The sequence below is a fragment of the Arachis ipaensis genome, chromosome B8 (assembly GCF_059453495.1).
Source record: "Arachis ipaensis isolate K30076 ecotype BB chromosome B8, ASM5945349v1, whole genome shotgun sequence".
Lineage (NCBI taxonomy): Eukaryota > Viridiplantae > Streptophyta > Magnoliopsida > Fabales > Fabaceae > Arachis > Arachis ipaensis.
The window spans coordinates 127,909,465-127,937,357 of record NC_142443.1 but is presented as its reverse complement, the minus strand read 5'-3'; the positions used below and the strand labels follow the sequence as shown (position 1 = coordinate 127,937,357).

Sequence of the window (27,893 nt, the reverse complement as noted above, 5' to 3'; positions counted from 1 at the left end):
AAACATTTTATTGGAGTTCTTCTAACTGTGGTAAAAAAAATACTATAAGTCTATAACCACGGTTAAGTTCATTCACGCGAAACAATATTCGATTTCGCATGGCACAAAGGAGGAAACGAGAATGCAAGGCGTTTCTCTAATTCTCTTTGGGCTCTTACCCAGCAGAACGAAATGCCACTTTTACCCAGCATGAAACGGCAGTAGAGGACGTGGAGTTGAGAGTCAACAAGGGCATTATCGTCATTTACTCATTCGCTAAAGAAAATAAACGTCCCACCTTCGCCTAATCGGTGCCAACGCAAAACAAAACAAATTTTCCAATTTTTGTTGCCAACGGCAAACAAAACTGAATACATTTCTAATTTCTTTTCACTCACACTCCTCACTTTCATACTCAGTCTCACTCACTCGCTCTCTCGCTCTTTTCTTCTTTCAAACCCTTTTTTCAGTTTCACGCGCTGCGAGAGGGAGAGAACCGAAGCTGAAATTCGGTACTTCGATATTTTTCCTTCTTTCTTCTCTTGAAGCGTGTGTTGGAGCTGCATTTTCGCTTCATGCAACAAAAAAGAAAAAAATTATATGTATATAAAACGATAATCGTTCGCATTTCAGCACCGGTTTTTTTGGTGACACCAGTTTTTTTGGCTTTTTTTTTAATCTGTCATTTCTTTAGGGTTTTGCGTTCAGTTCAGTGAGGCGCTAACAGCGCACACTCTTCTTTCCTTCTGAGGTGAGAGTTTTTAAAACCTGAATTCCTTTTCCTTTTTTTAATTTTATGAACTTTATTTTTGGTAGAGTTTTGATTTGACTAGCTCCATTTTCTCTGAAGGTCCACATTCTGGGGGGACCTTTTAAGTCACCGTGATTTTCTTTTCCCCCTCTTGACTTTGTTTTTCTGGTTTATACAACGCCAACCAGCCTAACACATTTTCATTTTCCTTAATTTTTTTTCTTCAACTGTTAATTTTGCAAGGTTTTGTGTTTTCCAGTGTATTTCATCCATCTCGTTAAAATGCAGAAAGAAGTGTTAACTTTTTTATTTATTCTTTTTAAAAACGTTTTTGGCAGAGCAGCAAGGGTTTTAGTCTAAAATTTTGTCAAACAGAGGGTTCTTTTATGTACCAATTTAAGGAGTTGGGTTAGATAATGATAAACTTGCAATTGCATGTTTATTATTATTTTTTTATTTTTTTATAGGAATTGAGACCCAAGATAAGTAGACTTGTGGATTTTATGTGTTTATATTTGTAAACCCAGTTAGTGTTCTGTGCCCAATTAAGGTTCATCTTCAGAAAATAAGCACTATTTGTGATTCTGGTTGTGAGTAATTAATGTTGTTGAGGACAATGTGAAATTATTGATTGGCTTTTTTGTGTTTATCTGTATGCAGGGACTGTGGATATACCATAGAGCCATGGAAGCAGTAGAGGATGCTCCTCCTTCAAATGTTTCAGAGGGAGAGATTGTTGGGATCCGATTCGCAATGGCTTCACGCAAGGAGATTGTAAGAACATAATGGATGTGTTTATTTTTGAAGTAGATATATTTGACTAGTCTCAGAGCAGTGGAGCTCTTTGTGGTGTTCACCTGAATAAATGCATCATCTGTTTTCAGTGTTATGGGGATCAGCGGAGAAAAGAAAACGAAAAGTTATTGATTGCATGCTTCGGATACAGGAAATCCGCCATAATTTTCTTTGCATTTTCTGCTGGGTTCATTTGAGGACTTCTTTTTACATTTGTTTTGTTTTTGACATTTTCTGAAATTTGTTACTGCCGTTTTTATGCGTTGTGGTCTGATTCCCATTTTCATTTTGGTTTAAAAAAAAAAAATTATGGGAATGAACACAAGCCCATATGACATAGAACCTGCTGGGTGTATACATGTAGGGTTGCATGCACTCTTCCCCCACCCCACCCATTGTGCTCTCATTGTTGAAAATTCTAAGCATGTTGCATAGAGAAGAAATTGTTTTTGAGACTCTGCCTAAGAATTTGTTACTAAGCATTTTTAATTTTTAATTATTTCATTTCATGTTTGTATTTGACTTGTTTCTATTCGTTGGGTAATTTTCTGTTCTTGTTTCGATAGTGTACAGCATCCATTAGTGACTCTTCAATTAGTCATGCTAGTCAGTTGTCGAATCCATTCCTTGGGCTACCCCTTGAATTTGGCAGATGTGAATCTTGTGGTACTTCTGAAGCAGGAAAATGTGAAGGTATATATTCTGTTTGCTAATTTCCTGTGTTTTCATTTTTAATGAACTTAGCATTCGAGGCATATCTATGTTTAGGTCACTTTGGATATATTGAGCTACCAGTTCCAATATTCCATCCCAGTCATGTCGTTGAATTGAAACGGATGCTGAGCTTGATCTGCTTAAACTGCTTAAAACTGAAGAAAACTAAGGTATTAACCAAATGGAGTATATATTGCTATGCTTTTTTACTTTCTATATCTTCCAATGGTTGGAGGGGTTTTATTGATTTGTTTGTTTTCAAAAATTAAAAATTACGTCTTATCCATGTATATTCTCCAATCATGGCTGTAAGTAGCATTTTGAATGCGGGTAACTCTAATGAAGTGTCAGACACATGTTTATAATTGCAATTAACGTCATCTATTAGTTCTTTTTTGTTACTTATTATTATTATTATTATTATTATTATTATTATTATTATTATTATTATTATTATTATTATTATTATTATTATCTGTTAGTAAAAAGTTCATGCGTAAGTAGTAGATAATTGTTGTAGTAGTTTATCATTTGGTTCTAGAAGGTGGTTAAGTCTGGCCATTTATTATTAGGGCTTAGCTCTCACAAAAGAGGCTATGATCTTGTGGCAGTCTTCAGTTTTTGCTGTACTTTAGTTTCACGTATTTAATAAGAATGAAATGGTATAATTTTAATGATTTGTTTTCAACTGTTGACTATATTTTGTATAGAATAATATTTTTATATTTTCTTATACTGCTGTCATGCACCCTGTGATAGATACAAGGATACAACCTTCTTCTTATGCCACTTTATGTGCTTAATCTTACTGACTCACAATCTTTCAGTTTCCAGGTTCAAGCAGTGTGTTGGCACAGAAATTGTTATCATCTTCATGTTGTCAGGTAAGTAAGACGTAATATATTTGTCTACTGATTCATTAATCATCTTAGTTTCTATTTGACTTGTTAAAAAATAAGATTCTTTAAAACTCTGATAGGTCAAGAGTGTTTGTTCGCATCTGAGCAGTGTAAAATCAATATATCGATATACATGTATTATTGATTTGAAAAAGGTTCCAGTTGCTAGTGTTCAAATGTTTTGTCTAGTTGATTTGTCCCCAAGGCAAATTGTACTACCTCGGAGTGTATTTATTTATTTATATGGAAAATTATTTAAAATATACACAAATATATGTGCTGACCAAAAAGCAAAAACGACTTTCCTGCTTTTGATCATGTTAACCATAATAGTGAATCCCAAACAGCAAAGTGGAGCAGCCAACTCAATGCTACAGCTGAATAGGGGATATCAGGATGGCCTCTTGGGGAAAATACATGTAACATAATGCTGCTTCTATGGCATATATAAATGTAAAAAATAAGAAATCAGAGACAATTAAACTCATTCATTATCAATAACTGGATGTCCTAATCATTTGCTTTCATTTGGGGCTTTTGAAAGGGGCCTTTTTGGCCTTTTCAGCATTCCGATAAACTTCTTATCTTTGTTCCATATTTGAGTGGGAGTGGCCAATCGAAAAGATTATGAGGGCCTTTCTTTGGTGCCTTATTTAGGATACAAATAGGGATCATTTGTTGTCGTCCTAAAAAGGAGGCTGGGGTCACGGTAATGTTGGCTATGGCATCAAGTTATCAAGAGTAAGCATGGCTTTGACAGGAATGGTTGTGTTGCTAATGCTGCTACCTGTGCTACTCATTCTAGGCCTTGGAAGTTCATTTCTCAAGGCTATAATACGTGTAAACTGTTGCTTTCTTTGGAAAGTTAGGTTCTGTTAGTGTGTTGTAGGTGCCACAATTTGGAGTATTTGGTTGGAGCATAATACATGGACCTTGAATGACATTACTTATAGGCAAGTTTTATGGGGTAGGATTAGACGATTGGGAATTATTTGGTGTAAGGCTCATGATATTTATAAAGGACTCTTCTTAGACTTGTTTAGAGATTGGAAAGCTATGCTCCATAGATAGAAATGCTAGATGAACAAGTAAAAGGAGGAGGGAAAAAATGAAACACAGAATAGCGGAGAAGGCAAAAGAAGAATTTTGTTGTTTTAAATAATTTGCTTTGTCTCCGATGGAAGAGAAGGCTATTTCCGTTGATGTGTGTTATGGGCGGGGGCAAATTCAGAATCAAATTCACATGTCTTTCTTTACTGTCTTGTGGCTGTGTTTTTATGGAACAATTTGTTTGGTATCTCTGATGAATGCTTGGTGTGGCCTGCAACCTTACATCAATTTCTATTGACTAGATTTGTTGATTTTGGAGGTTGGAAAGAGGAAAAATCTTTATGGCACTATGTAGTCTACGCCACTATTTGGAGTATTTGGTTGTAGTGCAATGTTGTGCACCTCAATGTCAAATTTTATGGCAAACATGTTCTATGGGATAGGAATAGAAGTTTGGCTTGTATTTGGTTTAAAGCTGATGATCTTTATAGAGGACTCTCTCACACTCACACATGTTGAGATTCGAAAGCACGCTATATGGATAATCTTTTGGTTGTTTCCTCCTGTATAAAAGAATTCTTATCCTCTATCTTGTATTATTATTCTGTTAGTCTTAATGTAATTCTTCGTTTATAATAATAATAAAAAGAAAATCTGGTTTAATTTTTTTGTATAAAGAATTTAGGCTTGAGCTTGTTCTTTCTTATTGGATTTGGCTGAATTTGGTTTTGCATTTGTGTTTACTTTTTATACATAAGAATATGATGTTTCCATCAATAGTCATTCAAAAAGTTAAATACATAAGAGGGCTTTGTATTCTCCCCTTTTAGGATGTGAATGCTGCTCAAGTTTCTATTCGGGAGATCAAAACAGATGGGGCTTACGGCTTGGTGCTGAAGGCACCTAAGCCTAAATTCAAGATGAATGCTGGATTTTGGAGCTTTTTACATAAATATGGCTATCGCTATGAGATTGATCATACTCGAGCTTTGCTTCCTTGTGAGGTTTGGTTTCTACTACCTTCCCTTCTTACTATGCTGTTTATATTGACTTGTTCCTTTACTTGTCTGTAATATTTTGTCATTGCCTGTTTTGAATTCCTTTTCTTAGGTGCATCATTTTATGCTGGTCCATATGTGCTTAATTTCATGTGCATATGTTCCTCCCCGCTCCTTATTTCTTGGTTTGCAACTATATTTGCTCTTGAATATTGTCATGCATGAATATAGGTTTCCTTCAAAGCCCAAAGAGAAGTATTTTCATAGTTTTTATTCCTGGCTTTGGCATTTCATTGCCTTCTACATCCTTCCCCCCCCCCCCCCCCCCCTTCATTTTGAGGATAGTGATTAGTATTAGTTGTATCTTCTAGAGATGAACAACTCCCGCTTTCAAAAATCTCCAAGCTTGTAGTAGCATATTTTTCTATAGTGGCAATTGTAGCATCTGATTTCATTACAGAGCTGGAATTGGCATTTGTATGTTCCCTGTGTATGGAATTTCTACCTAAATGTTATTTGGTTGACTCTTGGAGAGGTCTGTAATTGTGAGTCTAGGCTAATTGTGGTTTATATATTTTAGTTGAAATATCAGCGTGTTTTAGTTTATATTTGACTGATCAAGCTTTAATATCTAAATAGGTGATGGAAATGATTAAGAGGTTTTCTCCAGAGACCAAAAAGAAGCTTGCTGGTAAAGGATATTTTCCCCAGGATGGATATGTTTTGAAGTATCTTCCTGTACCACCAAACTGCTTGTCTGTGCCAGTAGTTTCTGATGGAGTCAGTGTCATGTCTTCGGTGAGCAAATGATAATGTAATTGGTGGTTGATGCTAATGTTCTTTTATATTGCATTGCTAAGTTACATTCTTTCTCATTTTTTAGGATCCTTCTATTACTATTCTTAGAAAATTGCTCAGGAAGGTGGAAATCATCAGAGGGTCTAGATCTGGTGAACCAAACTTTGAGTCTCATTTGGTGGAAGCAAATGAGTTGCAGTCACTGTTTGATCAGTACCTTCAAGTTAGGGGTACTTCTAAGCCAGCACGTGATATTGAAACCCATTATGGTGTCAATAAAGAACTTAATGATTCTTCTACAAAGGCATGGCTGGAAAAAATGAGGACCTTATTTATAAGGAAGGGTTCTGGCTTTTCTTCACGCAATGTGATAACTGGAGATGGTTATAAGAGGATAAATGAGATAGGGATTCCTCTTGAGGTAGCACAAAGGATAACATTTGAGGAGAGAGTTAGCATGCATAACATGAGGTACTTACAGAAGTTAGTTGATGAAAATTTGTGCCTAACTTACAAGGAAGGTATGTCGACATATTCACTAAGGGAGGGCTCAAAGGGGCACATATATCTCAAACCAGGCCAAATAGTGCATAGAAGGATTATGGATGGTGATATTGTCTTCATCAACAGACCACCTACAACACACAAACATTCATTACAAGCACTTGCTGTGTACATCCACAATGACCACACCGTTAAGATAAATCCTCTCATTTGTGGGCCCCTAGGAGCTGATTTTGATGGTGACTGTGTCCATCTATTTTATCCACAGTCCCTTGCTGCTAAAGCTGAGGTACTGGAGCTATTCTCTGTGGAGAAACAGCTTCTTAGTTCACACAGTGGTAATCTAAACCTCCAGTTGACCTCTGATTCGTTGCTCTCACTGAAGACTTTGATGAAGAAATGCTTTTTGAATAGAGCGACAGCACAGCAATTAGCAATGTTTCTTTCTGTACCTCTGCCACCGCCTGCTTTACTCAAACGCAGATCTGGTAATTCATACTGGTCTGCCATGCAACTATTACAATGTGCGTTGCCCTCATCTTTTGATTGCACTGGCGGTAGATACTTAATCAGGCAGAGTGAGATCTTAGAATTTGATCTCAGTAGGGACATTTTGCCAACAACAATAAATGAAATAGCTGCTTCAATTTTCTTCGGAAAGGGCCCTAAGGAAGCACTCAGTTTCTTTGATTTGATACAGCCCCTTTTAATGGAAAGCATATTTGCTGAAGGCTTTAGCTTTGGCTTACAAGATTTTTCAGTATCTAGGGCAGCAAAGCGAGGAATAAATAGAAATATTGGGAAAGTTTCTTCATTGTTGGGTCAACTCAGGTCAATATACAATGAGCTGGTTGCACAGCAAGTGGAAAGACACATTCAGGATCTTGAACGACCAGTTATTAATTCTGCTCTAAAGTCGAGCAAACTTGGGGATTTGATTGACTCAAAGAGTAGGGGGGCCATTGACAAGGTGGTTCAACAAATTGGTTTCTTAGGCCAGCAGCTTTTTGAGAGAGGGAGATTCTATTCCAAGGGCTTAATTGAGGATATAGCCATTCATTTTCGTCTAAAGTGTTGTTACGATGAGGATAGCTACCCTTCTGCTGAATATGGCTTACTCAAAGGGTGCTTTTTTCATGGTTTGGATCCATATGAAGAGTTGGTGCATTCAGTTTCTACAAGGGAAATAATTGTGCGTTCCTCAAGAGGATTATCTGAACCCGGAACACTGTTCAAGAACTTAATGGCCATCCTCCGTGATGTCATGATTTGCTATGATGGGACTGTTAGAAATGTTTGTAGCAATTCCGTCATTCAGTTTGATTATGGGAAGCAAGCTGGAGATGTGACCCAACATTTATTCCCTGCTGGTGAGCCTGTAGGTGTCTTAGCCGCAACTTCTATGTCAAATCCTGCTTATAAGGCAGTCCTTGATGCCAGTCCTAGCAGCAATTCTTCATGGGAATTGATGAAGGTAATTATTTCTGTGTAGCAAATATTTTCCATCTATGTTTGATATCTTAAAAATGATTTCTTCCCCTTGTAATTTATTGGTATGGGTTTGATCTTCAGGAGATACTGCTCTGCAAGGTCAATTTTAGGAATGAACCAAATGATCGTCGTGTAATTTTGTACTTGAATGATTGTGGCTGTGGGAAGATTTATTGCCGAGAAAATGCTGCTTATTCAGTAAAAAACCAATTGGGAAAAGTCAGTCTCAAGGATGCAGCAGTGGAGTTCATTATTGAGTAAGTTTCATCCTTTGGTTATTTGTTGTTGCTAAATTTGCTGTTTTCTGCATATATGTCTTTGTTAAGGAAGTTTTATGTTGCTTGTAAGACATGCATTAAGCATGGGTTGCTTCAGTTGTCTTAGTCAACGCTTATTCTGCCAGTTTGTGCTTAACTGCTTATCTGCTTCCAATATAGTTAATGTACCAGCAGATGCTAATATTATTTTTTGGGTTTTGGAGTGGTAACTGGTTTATGTGTTGCCTTCTCCTTGGAGTTGTCTAAGTTGTACACATGGAAGAGCTAGAAACTGCATCTGTGATGCTAATATTATCTATATCTAAGGAGTAAGGACCAATTATGAGTTGTGGGGGCATTAATGGTCAAATTCTTAAATGTATGCTTATAATGGCTTTGATACCATCTATTTGATGTTTTACCTCTCTTTCTTGCTGAGAGAAACCAGATGAAAGAGTCTATTTTGGAGGCATGTTTGATATGGAGTTTGACATTATTGTTCATGTTCCTCTTGGATAGTTTTGGCCATAAAAATCATAACACAACTTTTTGAGAATTCAAATGTCTGCATACACATTTTTTTTCTAATAAACAAATTGAAGTTATTTAAGTAACCATATTTCTGTTCTTACAGTGATTCTTTTGACCATAATCAGTAGTTTATTTTGTGAGATTTTGCTTGCTCCTCTGGATCTTATGGTGCTCGTGATTATCTTATTATTATCTATGGAGCTGTTAAAAAGTTCTCTATTATCTTTTCATTGACTTTATCTTGCCAATAAAATCTTGAAATCTGTTCTAAAGTGGTAGTACTGTAGTATGGGTTTTGAATTGTTTGTTTGTTTTTAGTTTGTTATTCCATCATTTTTAACTTGTTGTTTTTGAAAAGTTGCAGTTTGAAGTCTTTTAACAAGTGACTGATGTTATATTATTTACTAGCTTTGGTGTCTTTTGGCCTATGGCTTCAACTATGTTGAAGTATGGGGTTGCATTCAAATAGGTGGGACACCAATTCTGAAAGTAGAGTAGAGTAACTTAGAATAATCCTTATAAAGTCATCTGTCAGAGTATGCCTTCTGCTAGTTCTCTGTTGTCCTTATATGTGGGTGATGACTCCTGTATTAGATTCAAGGAGGATATTTGAATTCTTGGGTTTTTTTGCCTATTTTCTCTACATATTACCTTGGTTTCTTTAATTTTTTATACTCAGGATGACCTGTCTTGGAACTTTATCGGGGAGGTTAATAAATTAGAGTCCTTTCTAGTTTCTTCTTTTAGTCAACTCTTTTCTTCTTTCCAATACAACTGAGATGAGAAATTGGACTCTATTACATTTACTTCTCACTTTCCTACAACTTTTATTTCTTCTTTTGAAAGATTTCTCCTGGATAAATACACTTTAGATTTGGACTTAGCTTAACATTCACAACCATGAAACTTAACATAATATGTGGATCAATGTCCATCCTTAGGGTTTTTTAGAGTCTACCTTGGCCATAGGCAATGGGTGGTATTGTGGGACTCAACAAAATCAAATGACAAGCTCTATATGCATAAGCCTCTCACCGGTTTGTCCCCAGTATGTGTTTATTGTTAGGTTTAGACTCAAGGGCTCATCTTGTTTTGCATTGTTCTATGGTGTTTGATGTAGGCTTTCTAAAATCTTTGCCTTGTCTATGTCATCAGTTTCTACTTTCTAAATTGGGATGCCTTTGATATTTTACATAATACTTTTCTTAATGGTGCCATCATTGCTAATGTTTGTGGGGATTGACATCCATTGGTGCATGGTTTATCCTTATACAGTTTATTAGTTTTTTGTACTTTATTGCACAGTATGCAAAATCTCTTGTACACAGTATGTAATAGAGTAATCTGACTAAAGGATCTAGAAGAGCCTAGTAGCCGCTAGAAGCTAGAAACTGCTAGAGCAGTTATAAGAGCTGCCAACTAGGATAAATTTCCCCTAACAGTCCCTAACTAACTTAAGTTCGTAAAGATCTTTCCACACCTTTGGTCTAATTATATATGTATAAATACCGACTCATGACTCACCACTCTAATGTGAATATACTCTAATTTTCTACATTTCTCAGTTTCTTCATCTTCTCTCTCTCTCTCTCTCTCTCTCTCTCTCTCTCTCTCTCTCTCTCTCTCTCTCTGAAACACTACCATGGTATCAAGAGCTTCAAACTGCGAAAGCAGTGATCCTCCGTCACCTCCACAGGAAAGTCGCCGATGCCCGAGTCTTTTCACCCTCTGTTGCGTCCACTTCCAAATCTCTCACTTCGACTTGATGATCGGAATTACCGTTTCTGGTGGCGCCAAATGCTCTTGGCAATTAAGAGTAATTGCCTCTTCAATCTCATCGACTGATGTGCGATTCAGCCTCCAAAGTTCGATTCATTGAAGACACTCTCAATAACCATGTGTCGAGGCGAGTATGAACTTTGGGGCTCCTGACTTGGATAATTTCGACAGAGTCGGTTCTCACTCTGGTGGTCGTCTGTGATTTTTCTTGGCAATTGTGGGAGAACTTGGACTGCTACTTCGCATTGCAGACAAGAGTGAGCGTCTAGCAGCTGAAAACCGAGCTGAGCACTGTTGCAAAGATGTCGCAACTCGTTGAACAAGAACACACAGCTGCAATCCTTCCTGGACTTGGCTTGGAATATGACATGTTTGTCACGTCCATCGACACAAGATTTGAACCGTGTTCTGTTCCTCAAGTCGTAGCACATTTCATGACTGATGAAACATGCATCGAAGCAATGCAAAACGGTTCTCCACTTCAGATCTTAAAGCGCACATTGCAACTCAGTCAACCGCGTTGTTTAGAGGAGTGCGTGGTAGTCATCGTGGCGGTCACTTTGATTGTTGACATGGCAGGGGATGCAGTGGCAGATGAACTGGTCGGAGTTCCACTGTTTGTCAGCTCTGCAACAAGCGGAGCCACTCCAGCTTTAACTGTTGGTACAGGTTTGATTAAGACTTCCAACGACCCTTCCACCTCCACACCCTATGCAAACTTCATCTCAACCAATCTGCTCACACCAAACCATACTACTCATAACACCAATTATCCATCACATCAGACCTTGCATTATATGTTAACAATGCATTTGCATCAAATCTCTATCTCCAATTCATTTTTCGACCAATACTCCTTCTAGGGCTCCTGATTACTCTTCTGCCATAAGAACACTTGAATCAGTTGCTGATTTGGCCTGGTATCTTGACTTCGGTGCTACATCTCATGTTACTCCTGAATACTCCAATCTGATGCCACCCGTGACTCGTGGATTACTCCCTGTCCCCCAATACACCTCCCTTACCACGCATGAACCCCACATCCTCACACACAACCCTAACCTAAATCACTAATCCTCTCTGCTCAAACCAACCACATCCCCATTCTCCAACTCCAAACCCACCTAAAGCGCCATATTATTGCCCTGTACATGCCGTCTCTCTTGAACCTAAGTCAGTAAGTGAAGCTTTGGCATCAGCTCAGTGGGTTGCTGCTATGACACAGGAATTTCAGGCTCTGTCTCGCACCTCCACCTGGTCCTTGGTCCCTCTTCCTCCTAACTGAATGGCTATTAGGTGCAAGTGGGTGTTCCGAGTAAAACAGAAGCTAGATGACAGGATCAACAAGCTTAGGGCACATCTTGTTGCCAAGGGCTTTCTGCAAAAAGTAGGCCTTGATTACTTGAAAACATTTTCCCCGGTGGTGAAACCTGCCATAATTCGGGCGGTGCACACTATTGTTGTCACAAGTGGCTGGACTCTAAGGCAGTTGGATGTAAATTATGCCTTCTTAAATGGCGTACTCATTGAAGAAATGTATATGAAACAGCCAGAGGGATTCTCAGATGGTTCCAAGGCTAGTTTGTAAGGGCATGGTTTGAAACACTTTAAAGCCTTGTTCAATGATTTTCGGTTCAGCAGTGAACCATGTGATCCCTCTTTATTCATCAAAACTCACCAAGCTCATCTTACTTATGCACTTGTGTAAGTTGATGATATTATCATCAGTTTATCACTGCGTCCTCTCCCTCCTACATTCAAGAACTCATTGGTTGTCTCAGCGGCAAGTTTACTCTTAAGGATCTAGGGGATCTCCACAATTTTCTAGGAATTGAAGTTCAAAGAAGACCGGATGGCTCCTTGTTTCTCTCCCAGCAGAAATATATGCGGGATCTTCTCCAAAAGTGTAAAATGGACAAGGGCAAACCTCTTGGCACTCCAATGATTTCTGGACTAAAATTGTCACATAGTAGTGGCAGTGACATGGACAATCCTTCACTCTACCGATTAGTTGTGGGAGCTCTCCTGTAGCAGTCACAAGGGCCAAAATCTCATTTATTGTCAATAAAGCCTGCCAATTTATGTCCTCTGTTCAACAGAGTCAATGTAAGGCAGTTAAAAGAATCCTTTGTTACCTAGTTGGCACCCAAGAGTTTGGAATTCTGCTCAGACCAGCAGCTAACCCTCTGAGTTTGAATCTGTGAGGGTACTGTGATGCTGACTGGGCTGCTGATTTGGATGATTGAAGATCCACCTCGGGGATTGTGTCTACCTGTGACCAAATTTCATTATCTGGTGGTCAAAGAACAGCCCACTGTTGCTTGATCAAGCCCAGAGGCAGAATATAGGAGCATGGTTGATTTCACTGCTGAGCTTATATGGATCCAAACTCTGCTTACTGAACTAAAAGTACCTATCTCAGCACCCATTGTGTACTGTGACAATCTCAGTGCCATCATGCTAGCCAAAAAGCCGGTTCTACATAATAGAACTAAGCACATGGAGCTGAATCTCTTCTTTGTGAGAAAGAGTTATGGAAGGAAAATTACTTGTTGCTCACATGTTTAACACTGAGCAACCGGCTGATGTGCTGACCACTTCTTTGAGAGAAAAGCTTTTTGTAGCAGATTTTCAAAGTTATGAAAAGCCCAGTTTCAGGGGACATAAGAGAGTAAGCTGAGTAAAGGATCTAAAAGAGCCTAGAAGCTAGAAACATTTAGAGCAATTATAAGAGCTGCTAGCTAGGATAGATGCCCCCTAACGGTCCCTAACTAACTAAAGTTGGTAAAGAGCTTTCTACCCCTTTGGTCTAGAGTGCTGAACACTCTACTTATCTATGTATATATATTGAGTCACCACTCTAATGTTATTTTTAACCCCTCTTTCTAGTAGCAGGCATAGCTTCCTTTGTCCTCGGTTGTCACTGTCTGCCTCTTCCTCTCTCGTAAATCACTAATACTCTAAATTTTTCCTTGAATTTCAGTCGTTTGTCATATTACATCATTTCTATTTTCCATGTCTTCCAATTCTCTGCATCTTTTCGGAGTTGTTCTCTTTCTTGGACCGAGCAGCTCTTCAGATTGTGAAAGAACCACAAAATAGTATATGGTATGGAAGGGGACAAGCAAAAGGAAAAATGGACTTAATTTCGGCTGAATTATTCAGGTGTTCTTGTCCAATTTGAAGAGTTCAAAGTGATCTGTATATTGTAGAAGTTTGTGACTGTGTTATTCTGGTTTTAGAAAAAGGGGAAATGTACCTTGCCCTCATGAATTTTGTGCCATCGACAGCAATGTGTTGTTGTTGTTGTTGTTGTTGACAGCAATGTGTGGGATGCTATTGCTGCTATACCTGCTACACATTCTAGCCCTTGGAAGTTCATTTTTGAGGGTTACACTGCTTCCAAACCCTTGCTCTCCTTTATAGTAGGTGATCAGTCTCATTTTAACTTTTGGAAAGACCGTTGGATATGAGATACCTCTTTCAACCTAGCCCTTCCTTGTCTTCATAATCTATTTTTCTTGCATCATCTCCTATTGGGTCCTTTTTGTGGTTTATGTTTTCGTCTTTCAAAATAGTGGATATTAAATCATTTTGTGCAGCTTTCTAATCTCCGTTATATGACTCCTCATTTTGTTGGGTGTAAAAGATAATTTTTGAATTAATTGAGCAAACTGATATTTGTAATCTGTATTGTTAAAAAAGCTGTTAATATATTTTAGGAACATGTTTTTTCATATGCAGATATCAGCAACAGCGGCGTCTCAGGGAAAGCTCAGAAATTGGTGCAGGCCTTATTGGTCATATTCATTTGAACGAGGTAGTTAGAATGTTAGATGTCTTTCATTTCAAATTTGAGCCTACCTATATGTTGCTACCAACCTGACCCTAGACTTATCTTTGGTTGATGGCGACTATACTATAAATTTTTCCGGTGCTATCTATACTACAATGTGCAAACATGACCAAAGACGTTCTTTCTATGGGGTTTCTTCTTTTGCTTTCTTTATCAGATATGTAGTGGGGTTGCCAAGCACTTATTCTGCAGCATGAGCTTTTCATAAACTTGTATAAAACCATAACTAGCTGAATCTGGTCAAATTAGTGCCTCTTTTATCTAGATGCATTTGTTTTTGAAAAGTTGTTATTCTGTGATTTTTTTTTTAATATATTTTTTAAATGTTACAATAATAGAGTTAGCTGAGTAAAGAGAGGTAGAATGAGTTAGGAGATCAAGAAGAGTCTAGAAGCTACTAGATGCTACTAGCTGTTAGAGTAGTTAAGTTATAACTGTTAGAACTGTTAACAATGGCTGCTAGGATAACAGTCCGTAAATAACTAAAGCTTGTAAATACCTTTTTTCCCTTTAGTCTAGAGTGCTGAATACTCTTCCTATCTATGTATAAATACTCTAATGAGAACTCAACACTCACTTTCTACATTTCTCTCCTTCTGCTTCTCTCTTTGTTCTCTCTTCTTCTCACCTTCTCTCTACACTGAAACACCATCATATAATGTTTACACATATTTGAATTTGAATGCATATACTGCAACTTTTGTTTCCTTCCATTGCATGCATACATATACCTGCGTGTAACTATAAATTCTACAATTTTAGATCAGCTAATTTATACAATTTTTATACAAGTAATACCTTTATCAATCTCAGTAGCTTAAGGAAGGAATGGTAACAAAACTAATGATCTTCTCTATTAGTAGGGCTGCCATAAGCTTGTCAAATCAGAACAAATGTCTACTAAACTAAATTGAAAGATCACTAATGTGAAACAGGGTTTTGATAGCTTGCTAGTGAAAGGTTTTTTTTTCCCCATTAAGTTTATTCATGATTTATTCAGTTTGTTACCTAGTCCTGCTGGTCTTAGTGATTAGTCTGTTTTTAATTCTGAATTGCTGGGTTTTGGTAATGATTATTTCCTGTCTGTTAACTTTTTCTTTTTGGTTTGAATGTTAGTTTTATGATTGCTCCATTATTAGAGTATAATGGTGGATGAGTGGGACATATATTTTATTCAGAACAAATAATGTTGGTGGAAAATTGGAGGATCTGTAAAGCTGACGAGAGATTGAAAGAATTTTTTTCCCTTCATATGAGAACACTACAAAACCAATTATAAAATTGGATGCATGGAAGATTGTTTGTTAAAGAGACTAGTGTAGACTGAAGATAAGGTTTTTGGTGGAACCCCTAGATAAGAACTTGTTTTTTGATTGAGCCCAGTGGTCTTTGACCTATGTTGCCAATCCTATTGAATGGAATAAGCTTGGTTGTTGTTAAGTAGGCCTCATTATTATTAGGTTTAAATACTCTGTTAGTCTTTATAGTTTTACCAAATTTTTATTAGGTTTGTATCGTTTAAAAGTTCGTAATTGGGTCCTCTATTAGATGAAAATTTTGAATAAAGTCCTTACTAGTAGTTATCTTTTAGGAAAAGAACGCATTAATCCTAGATTATTTTCTTCTAGAATATTTAACAATCCATCTTACAAAAGCACACAATGAATATTCCAAGACTATTTCGTATTTTTTAGCAAAAAACAGTTAGCAAGGACTAAATTGAAAACTTTATCTAATATAGGAATTCAATTATAAGCTTTTAAATTATAAGGACTTACTATAGGGATTGAAGAGTAACTAACCATAGCCGCCTTATTATTATTATTATTTGGCTTGTATGAATTTTGGATCCTTGTAAAATATATGCCTTTTGGTTTTGGTCCATATAAATTTCTTATTTTTTTATTTTATTTCATTTCTCTTGTTGGATATTGGTCCTAGTAAAATTTTAGACCCTTAGTTTTGTCCATTTAATGCTGACATGGTAGGATAATGCTAAGGCCTGAAGGTTGGATGCAGAGATGGTTTATCTTGCCAAGCTAGTACTTAGTATTTAATGTGTCCTATTAGCATTTAATTGGCCATGTCAATGTTTACTAAGGCAACCAAGACCCAACATTTTAAATTTTACAAGGACCAAAAGAAAAGGAAAAAGAGAAAAATAATGGGACTAAAATTTAAAAACACGTATTTTACAAGGACCAAAGACTCATTTAAGTCTTACTACTGTTATTATTATTATTGATAAAAATAACTATTAACTTTTTGAACAGGTAATGTTAAAGAAGCTGAAGATCAATTTGGAGGAAATTTTTCAAAGATGCCAAGATAGAGTTATGTCCTTTTACAAGAAGAAGAAAGTTAGTAGTATTTTCAAGAGGATTGCACTGGATGTCAGGTGAATCTGCAGTTCTCTCATAATGCATTTGGATGACATGCTACACTTTTCATGTTTGTCTGATTTACTTAGTTGTTGACTTATAAGTTCTCTATTTTGTCTATTTAATTGAAAACCAAAAAGAAATGGAAGTGTCTACTAAGTGTCCACTAGACGGAGGATCAGAACTAGTTTTTGTTTTTAAAAATCATTTTAGCTTGAATAAGCGACCAAATTTCTAGTTCAAGTTTAATTAAATTTTATTCTTCCTCTAATCTGAACCATGCCGAGCCTTAATTAGCAGAATGGCAATCCCCACAAATGGCCATATGGTTTTTTGGCAATCCTATCTCCTGATAAGTTAATAGGCAATGTGCTGAACCATTTTATATGTTGTACTAAAAAGAGATGTTTACTGATGAAATATATTTTTTCAGTACATGCTGTCACTTTTTCACTCAATAGGCTTTATTTAGGAGCCTGAGAATAATTACACTACCACGTTGGATACTGGCATTTTATACATCAAGCTACTATCTATATGAATTGGCAACAGTGGCTAAGAGACAAATAGATACGGACATCATGAATGTTATGTTACTAACCTACACACTACTAGTTTTTGGAAATAAAGGGTAAATGTCGAAATATACCTTCAGAGACAATTAGGGACTAGTGGGGGCATCAACTGTAATCAGTTCTCCTGAATTGGCATAGGAAGTCAAGTGACGATATTTGTATGTGAGGGGGCTGATAAGAGGGCAAGTATCCATTTTGGGAGTAGACATAGGAGAGTGAGAGCTGTAGTGCACTAATTTGGGATTTTATCAGTTTTGCAATACCTATATTGTTATCTTTTTCCTCTTACACTGATATCAGTCTTGGGAGTGTTATTAATACACTTCATTTATTTTTGCTTATAATCTGTGGGTTCTGACATTATTTCTAACACTTCCCATCAAGTTGGAGCATATAAATCTAATGCTCCAAGCTTGTATCAAACATGTTGAATACAAGGTCCTTGACTCCTTGTTGGAATTTGTGAAGGTATCTACTATTTCAATCTTGAAACTTGCATTTTCAGTGGTAGTTACCTTAGAAAGGTCTTTTTGTTACACAAAGTGATAATTAATTAGATTAGAAGCAATACAAATTACTGCATGATTATCAAAGTGTAGCCTAAAAAAAAAAAAAACAAAAAATAATTTTTAAAAAATGCAAACTTCAATTTGATCCAGGTACATGCTCTCATCTGGCTGTACCTATTGCACTATAATCTGCTTTTGTAGTTGACTGAGCAACCACATTTTGCAATGCATTCAATAGAGTAAACAATTGTTTGGGTATTTCTACAGTTCGAGTCCTTCAATATGATATGTAGGTGAAACATCTGTTGTCCCTCAAAGTGAGTGAAAAAATGATGCTTCCGGATACTATTAAATTAAACACTGATTATTCAATTCAGATTTTTAGTATTGAATAGCATTGAAATTGACAAGTGTTAAGTGCTTTCTTGTGCACTGCAATGCTACTTTGAGCAAGATGCCTAAGCCAATGTCACAGAGCTTACTTGTGGAAAATGCTTGTTGCTAGAGATCCAAAAGTTACCCTCCTGCCAAATATCCCAAATGCTATGAATTGGAGAGCTTTGGCGTGGTTTTGTTTATCGAAGTCAAGAATTAGAGTGTATTCGTACTGTTTTAAGCTATCAGCACATTCAATGGAATCATTGCATCATAATGTACTAAAAAAATCAACTCTATTTTCTGTTGCGTATGTCAATTCGATATTGCAGAGATGAAACCCATTAAGTTTTCTCTCAAATTTTTGTGTCACTTAAACTTTGAGAATGGTTTCTATTTGACTAGATTTTCGCCTCATAAACTTCTTGATGGGGATTCAAATATCTGTTTCCTTACCCGCTTCCCCAAGAAATAACCCCAACTATTAAAGAGATAATATATTCTATACACTCTAATTTCGTGCTTTTTTCTACTAATCATTGCTCTTGACATTGAAATGTCAAGTTATTGAAAATTCTTGGACTTAAGAATATAATATCTCTGTTATTTTTAGCAGTGAGTGTTGCTCTTGCTCGCATTCTTCAGCACCGTGTGTAACGTTCCTTTGGCAAGATGATGATATGAATGAGTTAAATGTAACTGCAAACATTCTGTCTGACACAGTCTATCCAGCTCTGCTTGAAACAATAATCAAAGGTATTTTCATCTGGTTTTAGTTTAAAGAAGTCCTATGTTTCTTTTATCTTTTATTATGTATTTGTTGGAATAATTTGTTTTGGTTAGGAAACATGAAAAATATGAGAATGATTTCTGACTATTTTAGGATTTCGTTCTTGATTTTATCTGATATTATACACTAACCAAATGCACCTATTGTTTTTTATTTTTGGTCACTTGTATTAACTGTGAATTCCACCCTCTCAGTGACAACCCTGACCCAATGTGCATGCTCCCTGAAAAAAAGCCTTGTTGCTATCAAATATTTGATGACTTTTAGAAGTCTCTGGCCTTTTCCCTTGGCAGATGGTGTAAACAAGTTGCATCAAGCTTTCATGCTCACTAATGCAAGTTCATGTCTATTTCATGTGCCTAAGAACAAAGGCAACAATTGTAGCAAACATTGCCATTCCCCCAAATCGTATCTTCAATCAAATGGCCAGAGAGCAGCCTATATATATAAGCCTCGTATGAAACACCATGTGACTATGTGAGGTATTCGAGTTGCACCCAAACAACTTATTAAGGAGCCGTGGAACGTGCTTGCTCCTCCTGCTGCTTCTAATTGCTCCAAATTTGGCCTTAAGATTCTCAAACTTTTGTTAGTATTCATCTTTTCCATTCCAGTATGCACAATTGAAGCTCCACCGAGAACAAGTTCAAGGCTCTGATACCAGTGATAGAACTATTAGCAGTTCCATAGAGAAAGGGAGAATAGTTTGGATTGAACTGGGAATTGTTGATAATGTCTACAGAACCCTAAATTTGATACGATTGTTAAGCTGTCTTACTTTACCTGTTAGCTACTAATCCAAACTGATTCCTAACTCTCCCATAACGAGAATAATATGTAAAAGGGGGAAAGAGGATGTGCTAACATGGAAAATTTAATTCATGCTTTGGTTCCATAAAATGCTCTAACACTACTTTTTGCATTAATTGTTTGCCTAGCACCAGTATTACCAATTTTTTATGTTTAGCAGTTCTATCATCCAGCTAGAATTCCCCATTCTCTAGGTTGGCAACCATATCCATTATTATGGAATCGTGGAAAAGAAAATAATTTGAGTTTTTACCTTATCTTTTGTGCATAATTTGTTTCCAGCTTTTCTTGACAGATCTCTTATAATAAAGAACTACTGCTTAAGCTAAAAAAAAAAAAATCTTTTGTAGGGAATTTGTAAGACTGGGATTAAATGTTGGATAGTCAAAAGCCAACAAGAAAATGGGCTTAATGTTGTTAAGTACAGGATGTTGCTTTCAATGAGTGGATGCACTAAAGAAGGATTAGGACTTATTGCGTTATATAGAGAAATCATGGTAGTGGTTATTGTGGGGGGGAAAAGAATTGGAAGAATCTCATATTGGGTTGTTCAGTCATATCTCGAGGAGATATGTAAAACTTCCAGCATAGCCAGTATATTAGATGGAGGGTAGTCCAATAGCTAAAGGTAGAAGCAGGATCTAGAAAAACCATAGGTGACCCTCGAATAGGAAGTGTATATATTTACTGTCATGTGTTTCATTATTACTTGCACTCTTTAATCAATTTTGTTCTGACTTTCTCTCACTGGAAAAAAGGTGATCCTCGAATTCGCTCGGCGAATATAATCTGGGTTAATTCGGACACAAACACATGGGTTCGAAACCCCGGTAAATCTCCAAATGGTGAATTGGCGCTAGATATTGCTCTTGAGAAGGCAGCTGTTAAACAAAGTGGTGATGCTTGGAGGATTGTAATTGACTCCTGCCTTCCTGTTATTCACTTGATTGATACAAGGCGTTCGATACCTTATGCAATCAAGCAAATTCAGGAGCTATTTGGGATCTCATGTACTTTTGATCAAGCAATTCAGGTAAAATTCTGATGTTTGTGTTGAATAATAATATAATATACTGTTTACAGATCTTCCCTCTGCTCCGCTTCTTTTTGTATAATGAATTAAGAATACATTTAAGGTGGCACTGATCGGACCATTTGCTTTCAGTTCCTATTATATATTAAATTTAAGGTAGCTTCTGCATTGAGTTTCAAATTGTAATTATATACTCAACTATATTACAAGGCAGATATTGTATGGGTGACTCCTAGTAAAGAGAAATGAAAAGAAAAGATATTGTATGAAGTGAACATGTGTTTCATCATTTAGTTTCTTGTTTTCTGATTTATTTTCTGAAGTTTATATATTATTCCTAGTGTACTTCATGAGATGTGCAGCATTGTCATTGTGAGTTAGAGGTGGCTGCTTATATTATCATTTCCTACTTATTTTATGACTGCCTGAAACAGTTCTCTAATGCTAAGGATTACCATATAGTGCTTATTTTTAAATTCACTGCGAAGATAACATAAACCTTATCACTATTTTTTTATATGCTGGTTCCATGAGATATGTCGGTCACTTTGCTTTTGGTTTTGTTTATTTTTTTAAATAACAGTACATGAAATTATTTAGATAGTGATATTGAGTGTCTAAATGCTAACTGATGGTTGCTGCTTGATTGAGTTTACTCTATTATGCTTATATTTAAAATAATGATTTCTATGCTTAGTTGGGGATTGAGGTTTGCGTTAATAAACTAACAGAAAGTAAAGTAGATACTATTGAATTATATGTAGTTATTTACAAGCTTGTTTTTAATTGGGGCCATATTTAGGGTATTAATTCAAGAACTTAATATTGTGCTTATTTCCTGTCAGCTCTGCAAGAGCTCTTGTTACCAACTTATTTTTCTGTTCTCATTGCTGAGGAAGTCATTTTTTCCTGCAAGAATCTTTCTGTTCTTTATGGCTGCACTACTGATGGTAGAATGATGTCAAATTGTTTGATCATAATCTACTCTTTGGTAGCCCTGTCTACTTTTCAGTAGCCCCTATATTTGTGCTCTACCTTTGCCCTTTCTTTTAACACTTCTAGCTGTTTGCAGCGTCTTGCATCATCTGTGAAAATGGTGGCAAAAGGTGTTCTCCGTGAGCATCTTGTTCTTTTAGCTAGCAGTATGACATGTGGTGGAAATTTGGTTGGGTTCAATACGGGTGGATATAAAGCTCTTGCTCGTCAATTAAACATTCAAGTACCTTTTACTGATGCAACACTCTTTGTAAGTCTCTACCTTAATAAGCTTTTAAGCCTTAAGACTTATCATGTCATCAATTATCTTACTTTGCATATATGATTATGCAGACACCTAGAAAATGTTTTGAGCGAGCAGCTGAGAAATGTCATACGGACTCTTTATCAAGCATAGTTGCCTCCTGTTCTTGGGGTAAACATGTTGCAGTTGGTACAGGATCAAGATTTGATATTCTATGGAATGCGAATGAAGTATGATCAAACTCTGATTTAATGGACTTAATAAGCCACCTTATTGGTTGGAGTTCTATGATTCTTTATATATATATTTTTCAATATTGAATTTTTCTTTTGCAGATAAATTCAAAGGAGATTCGAGGGATGGATGTTTACAATTTTCTTCACATGGTCAAAAGCGTTAATGGCGAAGAGGAAAATAATGCTTGTTTGGGTGAAGACATTGATGATTTGCTAGACGAAGACGATGTAGACTTTGCTGTGTCCCCACAGCATAACTCTGGTTTTGAAGCTGTTTTTGAAGAGAATTGTGACCTATTGAATGGTTCAACAGCCAATGGTTGGGATACAGATCAAAATGAAGCAAAGTCAAATGATTGGTCAGCCTGGGGAGGTGGGAACAAAGTTGAAACAAAAGGCGGTGCATCCAAGGATTGGGATGCAAGCATAGGTGAAGCCAAAGAAAAATCAAATGATTGGTCAGCATGGGGAGGAGGGAATATAACTGAAACAAAAGATGGTGCATCCAAGGCTTGGGATTCAAGCATAGGTGAAGCCAAAGAAAAAACAAATGATTGGTCAGCCTGGGGAGGAGGGAATAAAGCTGAAACAAAAGACAGTGCCTCCAAGGCTTGGGGTGCAAGCACAGGTGAAGCCAAAGAAAAACCAAATGATTGGTCAGCATCGGCTGGAAACAAATCTGTAATACATGATGGCGGATCTGAAAGAGCACCAAAAGATTCTTGGAGGCCACAGAAGTTGATGTCTGATGTTAATCAAGGAGACTATACTAAGCCAAGTTCTTGGGATGCAAATACAGATCGGGAAAAAACACCATCAAATGATTGGTCAGCATGGGGTGGAAGCAAATCTGGTACACAGGATGGTGGATTTGAAAAAGCCCCAGAGGGTTCCTGGAATCAGAAGTTAAAATCTGTCCAGAAAGACTTTTCCGATTCCAGTGCTTGGAATGCAAAACAGGATGAGAAACAGTCAAATGACTGGTCATCTAGGAGAATTCAGGATGGTGGTTTTGAAAGGGCCCAAGAGGATACTTGGAATGCCAACACAGAACCAGCAAGAACAAAATCACATGACTGGTCAAATAGGGGCCATAATAAATCTCAATTTCAAGATGATTCTCAGAAGTCTGGTGCTTGGGGTGCAAAACCAGATCAGACAAGATCAAGTGACCGGTCGAATTGGCGGCAAAATAAATCTCAAGTTCAAGATGATTCTCAGACTTCTAGTGCCTGGGGTTCAAGACCAAATCAGACAAAAACCAGTTGGGGTCAAGATAAATCTCAAGCTCAAGATAATTCTCAGACTTCTAGTGCCTGGGGTTCAAGACCAAATCAGACAAAAACCAGTTGGGGTCAAGATAAATCTCAAGCTCAAGATGATTCTCCTAACTCCAGTGCTTGGCGTGCAAAACCAGATGAGACACTGACAAGTGATTGGTCCTGTTGGGGTCAAAACAAATCTCAAGCTCAAAATGATAACCAGAAGTCGAGTGCTTGGGGTGCGAAACCAGATCAGACAAAAGGAAGTGATTGGTCCAATTGGGGCCAAAATAAATCTCAAGCTCAGGAGGATTCTTGGAAGTCTGAGAAGTCCGGTGCTTGGGACATGAATGCAGATCAGCCAAAAGCAAGTTCAAATGATTGGCACGCAAGGGCTGGAAATAAATCTCAAATGCAAGATGGTGGATCTGAGGGAGCCCAAGAGAATTCTTGGGGAGCTCGTAAGTGGAAAGCTGAAGATAAGGTCAGAGCAGCTGTTATTCAAAATGATACATCTAGGTCTGGTGAATGGTCATCATGGGGAAGTAATAACAACAAAGGTGAACCAAAGGTCGGAGATGATGGTATACCGGTGGAGTCCAATGCTTGGGCCCATAAATCTGAGAATGTGAATGTGAACCAGAGTAAGGAAATTGAATCAAATTGGGATGCTAAGAAGCCTGTTGACAATAGCTCTTGGGGAAGACCCAAGTCCCAGGAAGACCGACCATGGAATACCCAGAATGAATCCAATCAAGCTGCAAGTTCACAGGGGTGGGAATCACAAATTGCTTCAGCCAATGCCGACAGTGACAAAAGTTTTCAGTGGGGAAAACGAGGCAGGGAATCATTCAAGAAAAATCGTTTCGAAGGTTCTCAAGGTTGGGGTTCAAATGCTGGTGACAGGCAGAACAAGGGTCGCCCTCCTAGAACACCTGGATCAAGGTTGGATATATACACATCTGAGGAGCAAGAGGTTTTGAAGGATATTGAACCCATTATGCAGTCAATCAGACGAATCATGCAACAAGAAGGGTATGTTCTCTCTCTGACAAATTAATGCAAATAATCATGCATTGAGTTTACAAGCCGAGAGATGATTGTAAGTGGCCATATTTTGAGGTTGATGTTTGTTCCTGGCATACTTTAGTTTGAGTTGTCTTCATGTGACCTTAAGGTCGGGTTCAAACTATGTAATCACTTACTGATGCAAATATCTCCTAACCCTGCATAATGTGAGATGCTTTTGTACCGGGTTGTCTTATGCCTAGTTTATTTTATAGCCATGGTTTTTAAAGTATGTTGATTGCAAGGCGCATATTATGGAAGTGGTATCACTACCACTATTTTGCTAATTTTGCTTTTAGAAACCCGCTACTAGCTATGTGCCTATGACAACCAACTTATCATTCTTCATCATACATAAGCTTACATTATTAGTTTCCATTTTATTACCTTTATATCTTATTTTCTTATAATAAATTTGTATTTGAAGGTACAATGATGGGGATCCATTAGCAGCAGATGATCAAACATTTATACTTGAGAATGTGTTTGAACACCATCCAGATAAAGAAAATAAAATGGGTGCTGGAATTGAACATGTCATGGTAACCAAATTCTTCCTTTGTTGCCATTTCAGCTTTCAGTTACATTTATAATTGAATTGTAGTTGCACTGGCTAAATGACGATTTCTTTTCCAAATCTTCTATCGGTGTTAAGCATGTGCTACTTATCTATGTATACGTTTGTGTATAAATTGATTATTGCGTGCGCTATGCTTTCGTATTTCTGAGATATTTTGTTTTTTCAGATTGACAAACACAGCGTTTATCAGGAAAGCAAATGTTTTTACGTGGTTTTGAAGGATGGAGAAAAAAGGGACTTTTCTTATCGTAAATGTTTAGGCAACTTCATAACGAAGAAGTATCCGGATGTTGCTGAATCGTTCGTCGGCAAGTACTTCCGTAAGCCTCGTCCAAGGGGGGATCAGGCCTCAACTCCAGGATTGTCAGAACAAGCCACAACTCCAGGGTTGTCGGAACAGGCCGCAGCTCCAGGGTTGCTAGGACCAGCTCCAACTCCAGGGTCGTCGGAACAGGCCCCCAATCCCGGTTTGGTGGAAACAAACTAGTAGAAGACCAGAACTGTCCATATTGTTTGTTGTACAGAGGGCAGGCCACTGAATAGTTGTTGATAACATCAGATCACAATTCCTGTAGGAAATGGTGTTTTCTAAGTTGTTGACTGTCATGACACTTGAGATGTGAATTACCATAGTACACATACTCTGATGTTAATATTTTTAGTCGTTGAATGCTAACCGCAGCTGATGTCTGATGAACGTGGCAAATCCTGCCAACCAATTTTCTTATCCTCAATCTGAGGTCGCTGGTGACCAGGATTGCAATATTCATATAACTGATTCTGGCATTAGTTTTTGGATGTTATTTGTTAATGGTGTTTCCTTATTTCTGTCACGCCTGCGAAGTTGATATACATGTCTCAACGATTGAATGTTATTTGTGCATGTCTCAACAATTTTTCCTTATTTTTCCTATGCATGCTAAGGCTGTGTTTGTTCTCCTATACATGTTCTTCAAGATATGGACACGGTGATACGTGTCTTGTGTTTGTTTGCCGAGACACAAAATTATGAAGGGCATGGTTATACACAATCATCCATTGTATTTTATCTCTCTAAAATGTTAGACACAAATTTCTAACTGGGATTGATTTTTTTTTTTTACAATTTTATCCCTTAATATTTCAAGAATCTCAACCATGCTCTTTTCATCTTTCACCTGATTTCTCCTCCAGCCTTTCTTCATTGTCTCCTCTCTTGCAGGTAGCTTTCTTTGCCTTTTACCACCACCGACTTCGGGCATCGACGGTACCACCCTCCAACACCTCTCTAGTTCGTCTTCTCGAAGGGAGAATGTCTCTTCTGTCCCGCCGTCCCTAATGTGCCTCTGTTATTCTCCAAGATCTTTGCGATGATGGGGAACAACCGTTGGTACAGCACGAGGAACCACCACAGATCTATGGCGACAAAGAAGAGGACTGGATGCCACTAGAAGTAGATCTGTACTGTATGCATTTGCTTCGTCTTCTTTCCGCAGTGCATTTGCCTTCCTACTCTCTTTGCGTCTTTGTTGTCTCCTCCTTCCCTTAACTTGTAGTCTCATGTCTCATCCTTGTGCTCCGATATGGTCTTCGTTGCCTTCCTCTCCTTTGTGATTTATTTTACCTCTGTGAAATTTTTTATTTTTATTAAAAAATTTGAATCTGTATTTGTTTCATTTGAGATGAGATTGATAATTTTTTTGTTGATTTTTTGCATATTGAATTTAATTTGGATTTGTGCATTGTTTTCTCACTTGGGATGTGATCGAAATTTTTATTGTTGATTTTATAATATTGAATTTAGTTTGGATTTGAGTTTTTGTTGTTGATTTTATAATATTGAATTTAGTTTGGATTTGAGTTTTTGTTGATTTGGATTTGATTTGAAGATGGTAGTAGTTTTTGATAACTCTAAAAGAAAAGTGAGAAAACCCTAAACCCTAAACATTTGGATTTGATTTGAAGATGGTAGTAGTTTTTGATAACTCTAAAAGAAAAGTGAGAAAGGTAGAAATGGCGGTGGTGATGCCGAAATAGTGAGGTAAAATTGACATTTTAATAAAGTTATAAATTGTGTACAATATGTAAACTTCCCCTTAAACCTCCTTCCTTTCTTCTCTTCCTCTTTTCTTCCTCGTCGTCCATACCTTCCCACCACCCTTTCTTCCTCTCACCTGTCTTCCTCCTCTCATCCTTACTCTTTTTTTTATTTTTCGATTATTATCTCTGGTTTTCCTATTTTCTGATATCTAGATCTGAGATCTAGATCTAAATATGCTTTCTACGATTCTCATTATGGACCGTGTTTTGGACTTGAACTTAGCTCTATTCTTTATGTTTCTGTTTTAATAACTTATTTGTGTTGTGAAATAAATAAAGAAGATATATAATAAATATAAAATAGAGAAATATAAATATGCTTTTATCTCACTATAATATAAGTAATCTATATATATTTACTAATATTATAGTATTGTAGCTTAAAACCACACAGAGATAAAAGAGAAAGAAGAATATTTGTAAGGTAAGGAAGGAGAGAGAATTGTTTTATTGCTTGTGTATGATGGTTCAGATATGTGCCCCTATTTATACATGTATGGGGTCTTTCTTTTCAACTTTTATTTAAGTTCATTCTTTCTTGAGAATGGACATC

The 27,893-nt window shown here is 37.1% G+C and overlaps 1 protein-coding gene across 5 annotated transcripts; it reads left to right on the top strand.

Annotated features, from left to right (window-relative positions):
* Nucleotides 1–292: 292 nt before the first annotated feature.
* On the top strand, nt 293–26,056 carry NRPD1B (nuclear RNA polymerase D1B). 5 transcript variants are annotated; one of them, XM_016314412.3, is made up of 19 exons: nt 293–491; nt 674–730; nt 1,391–1,504; nt 2,092–2,218; nt 2,294–2,409; nt 3,067–3,123; nt 5,019–5,192; nt 5,826–5,984; nt 6,070–7,962; nt 8,061–8,236; nt 14,291–14,366; nt 16,676–16,800; nt 18,859–18,998; nt 20,601–20,875; nt 21,948–22,121; nt 22,205–22,345; nt 22,451–24,648; nt 25,109–25,223; nt 25,428–26,056. In XM_016314412.3, exons 3-19 carry the CDS (start codon nt 1,415–1,417, stop codon nt 25,746–25,748), a joined length of 6,357 nt encoding a protein of 2,118 aa, XP_016169898.1. In that variant the 5' UTR covers nt 293–491; nt 674–730; nt 1,391–1,414; the 3' UTR covers nt 25,749–26,056. The 5 variants fall into 5 exon arrangements, with proteins under 5 accessions (XP_016169898.1, XP_016169897.1, XP_088352431.1 ...); XM_016314411.3 differs by having other exon boundaries at nt 18,856–18,998; XM_088496305.1 differs by having other exon boundaries at nt 295–730.
* The last annotated feature ends 1,837 nt before the right edge of the window (nt 26,057–27,893 follow it).

What these genes read in the sequence shown, in the direction of transcription:
- NRPD1B (XM_016314411.3), top strand. Translation starts at nt 1,415, where the DNA reads ATGGAAGCAGTAGAGGATGCTCCTCCTTCAAATGTTTCAGAGGGAGAG. An exon ending in TGGCTTCACGCAAGGAGATT is followed by an intron (nt 1,505 to 2,091) that starts GTAAGAACATAA and finishes TTGTTTCGATAG; the next exon opens with TGTACAGCATCCATTAGTGA. An exon ending in GTCATATTCATTTGAACGAG is followed by an intron (nt 14,367 to 16,675) that starts GTAGTTAGAATG and finishes CTTTTTGAACAG; the next exon opens with GTAATGTTAAAGAAGCTGAA.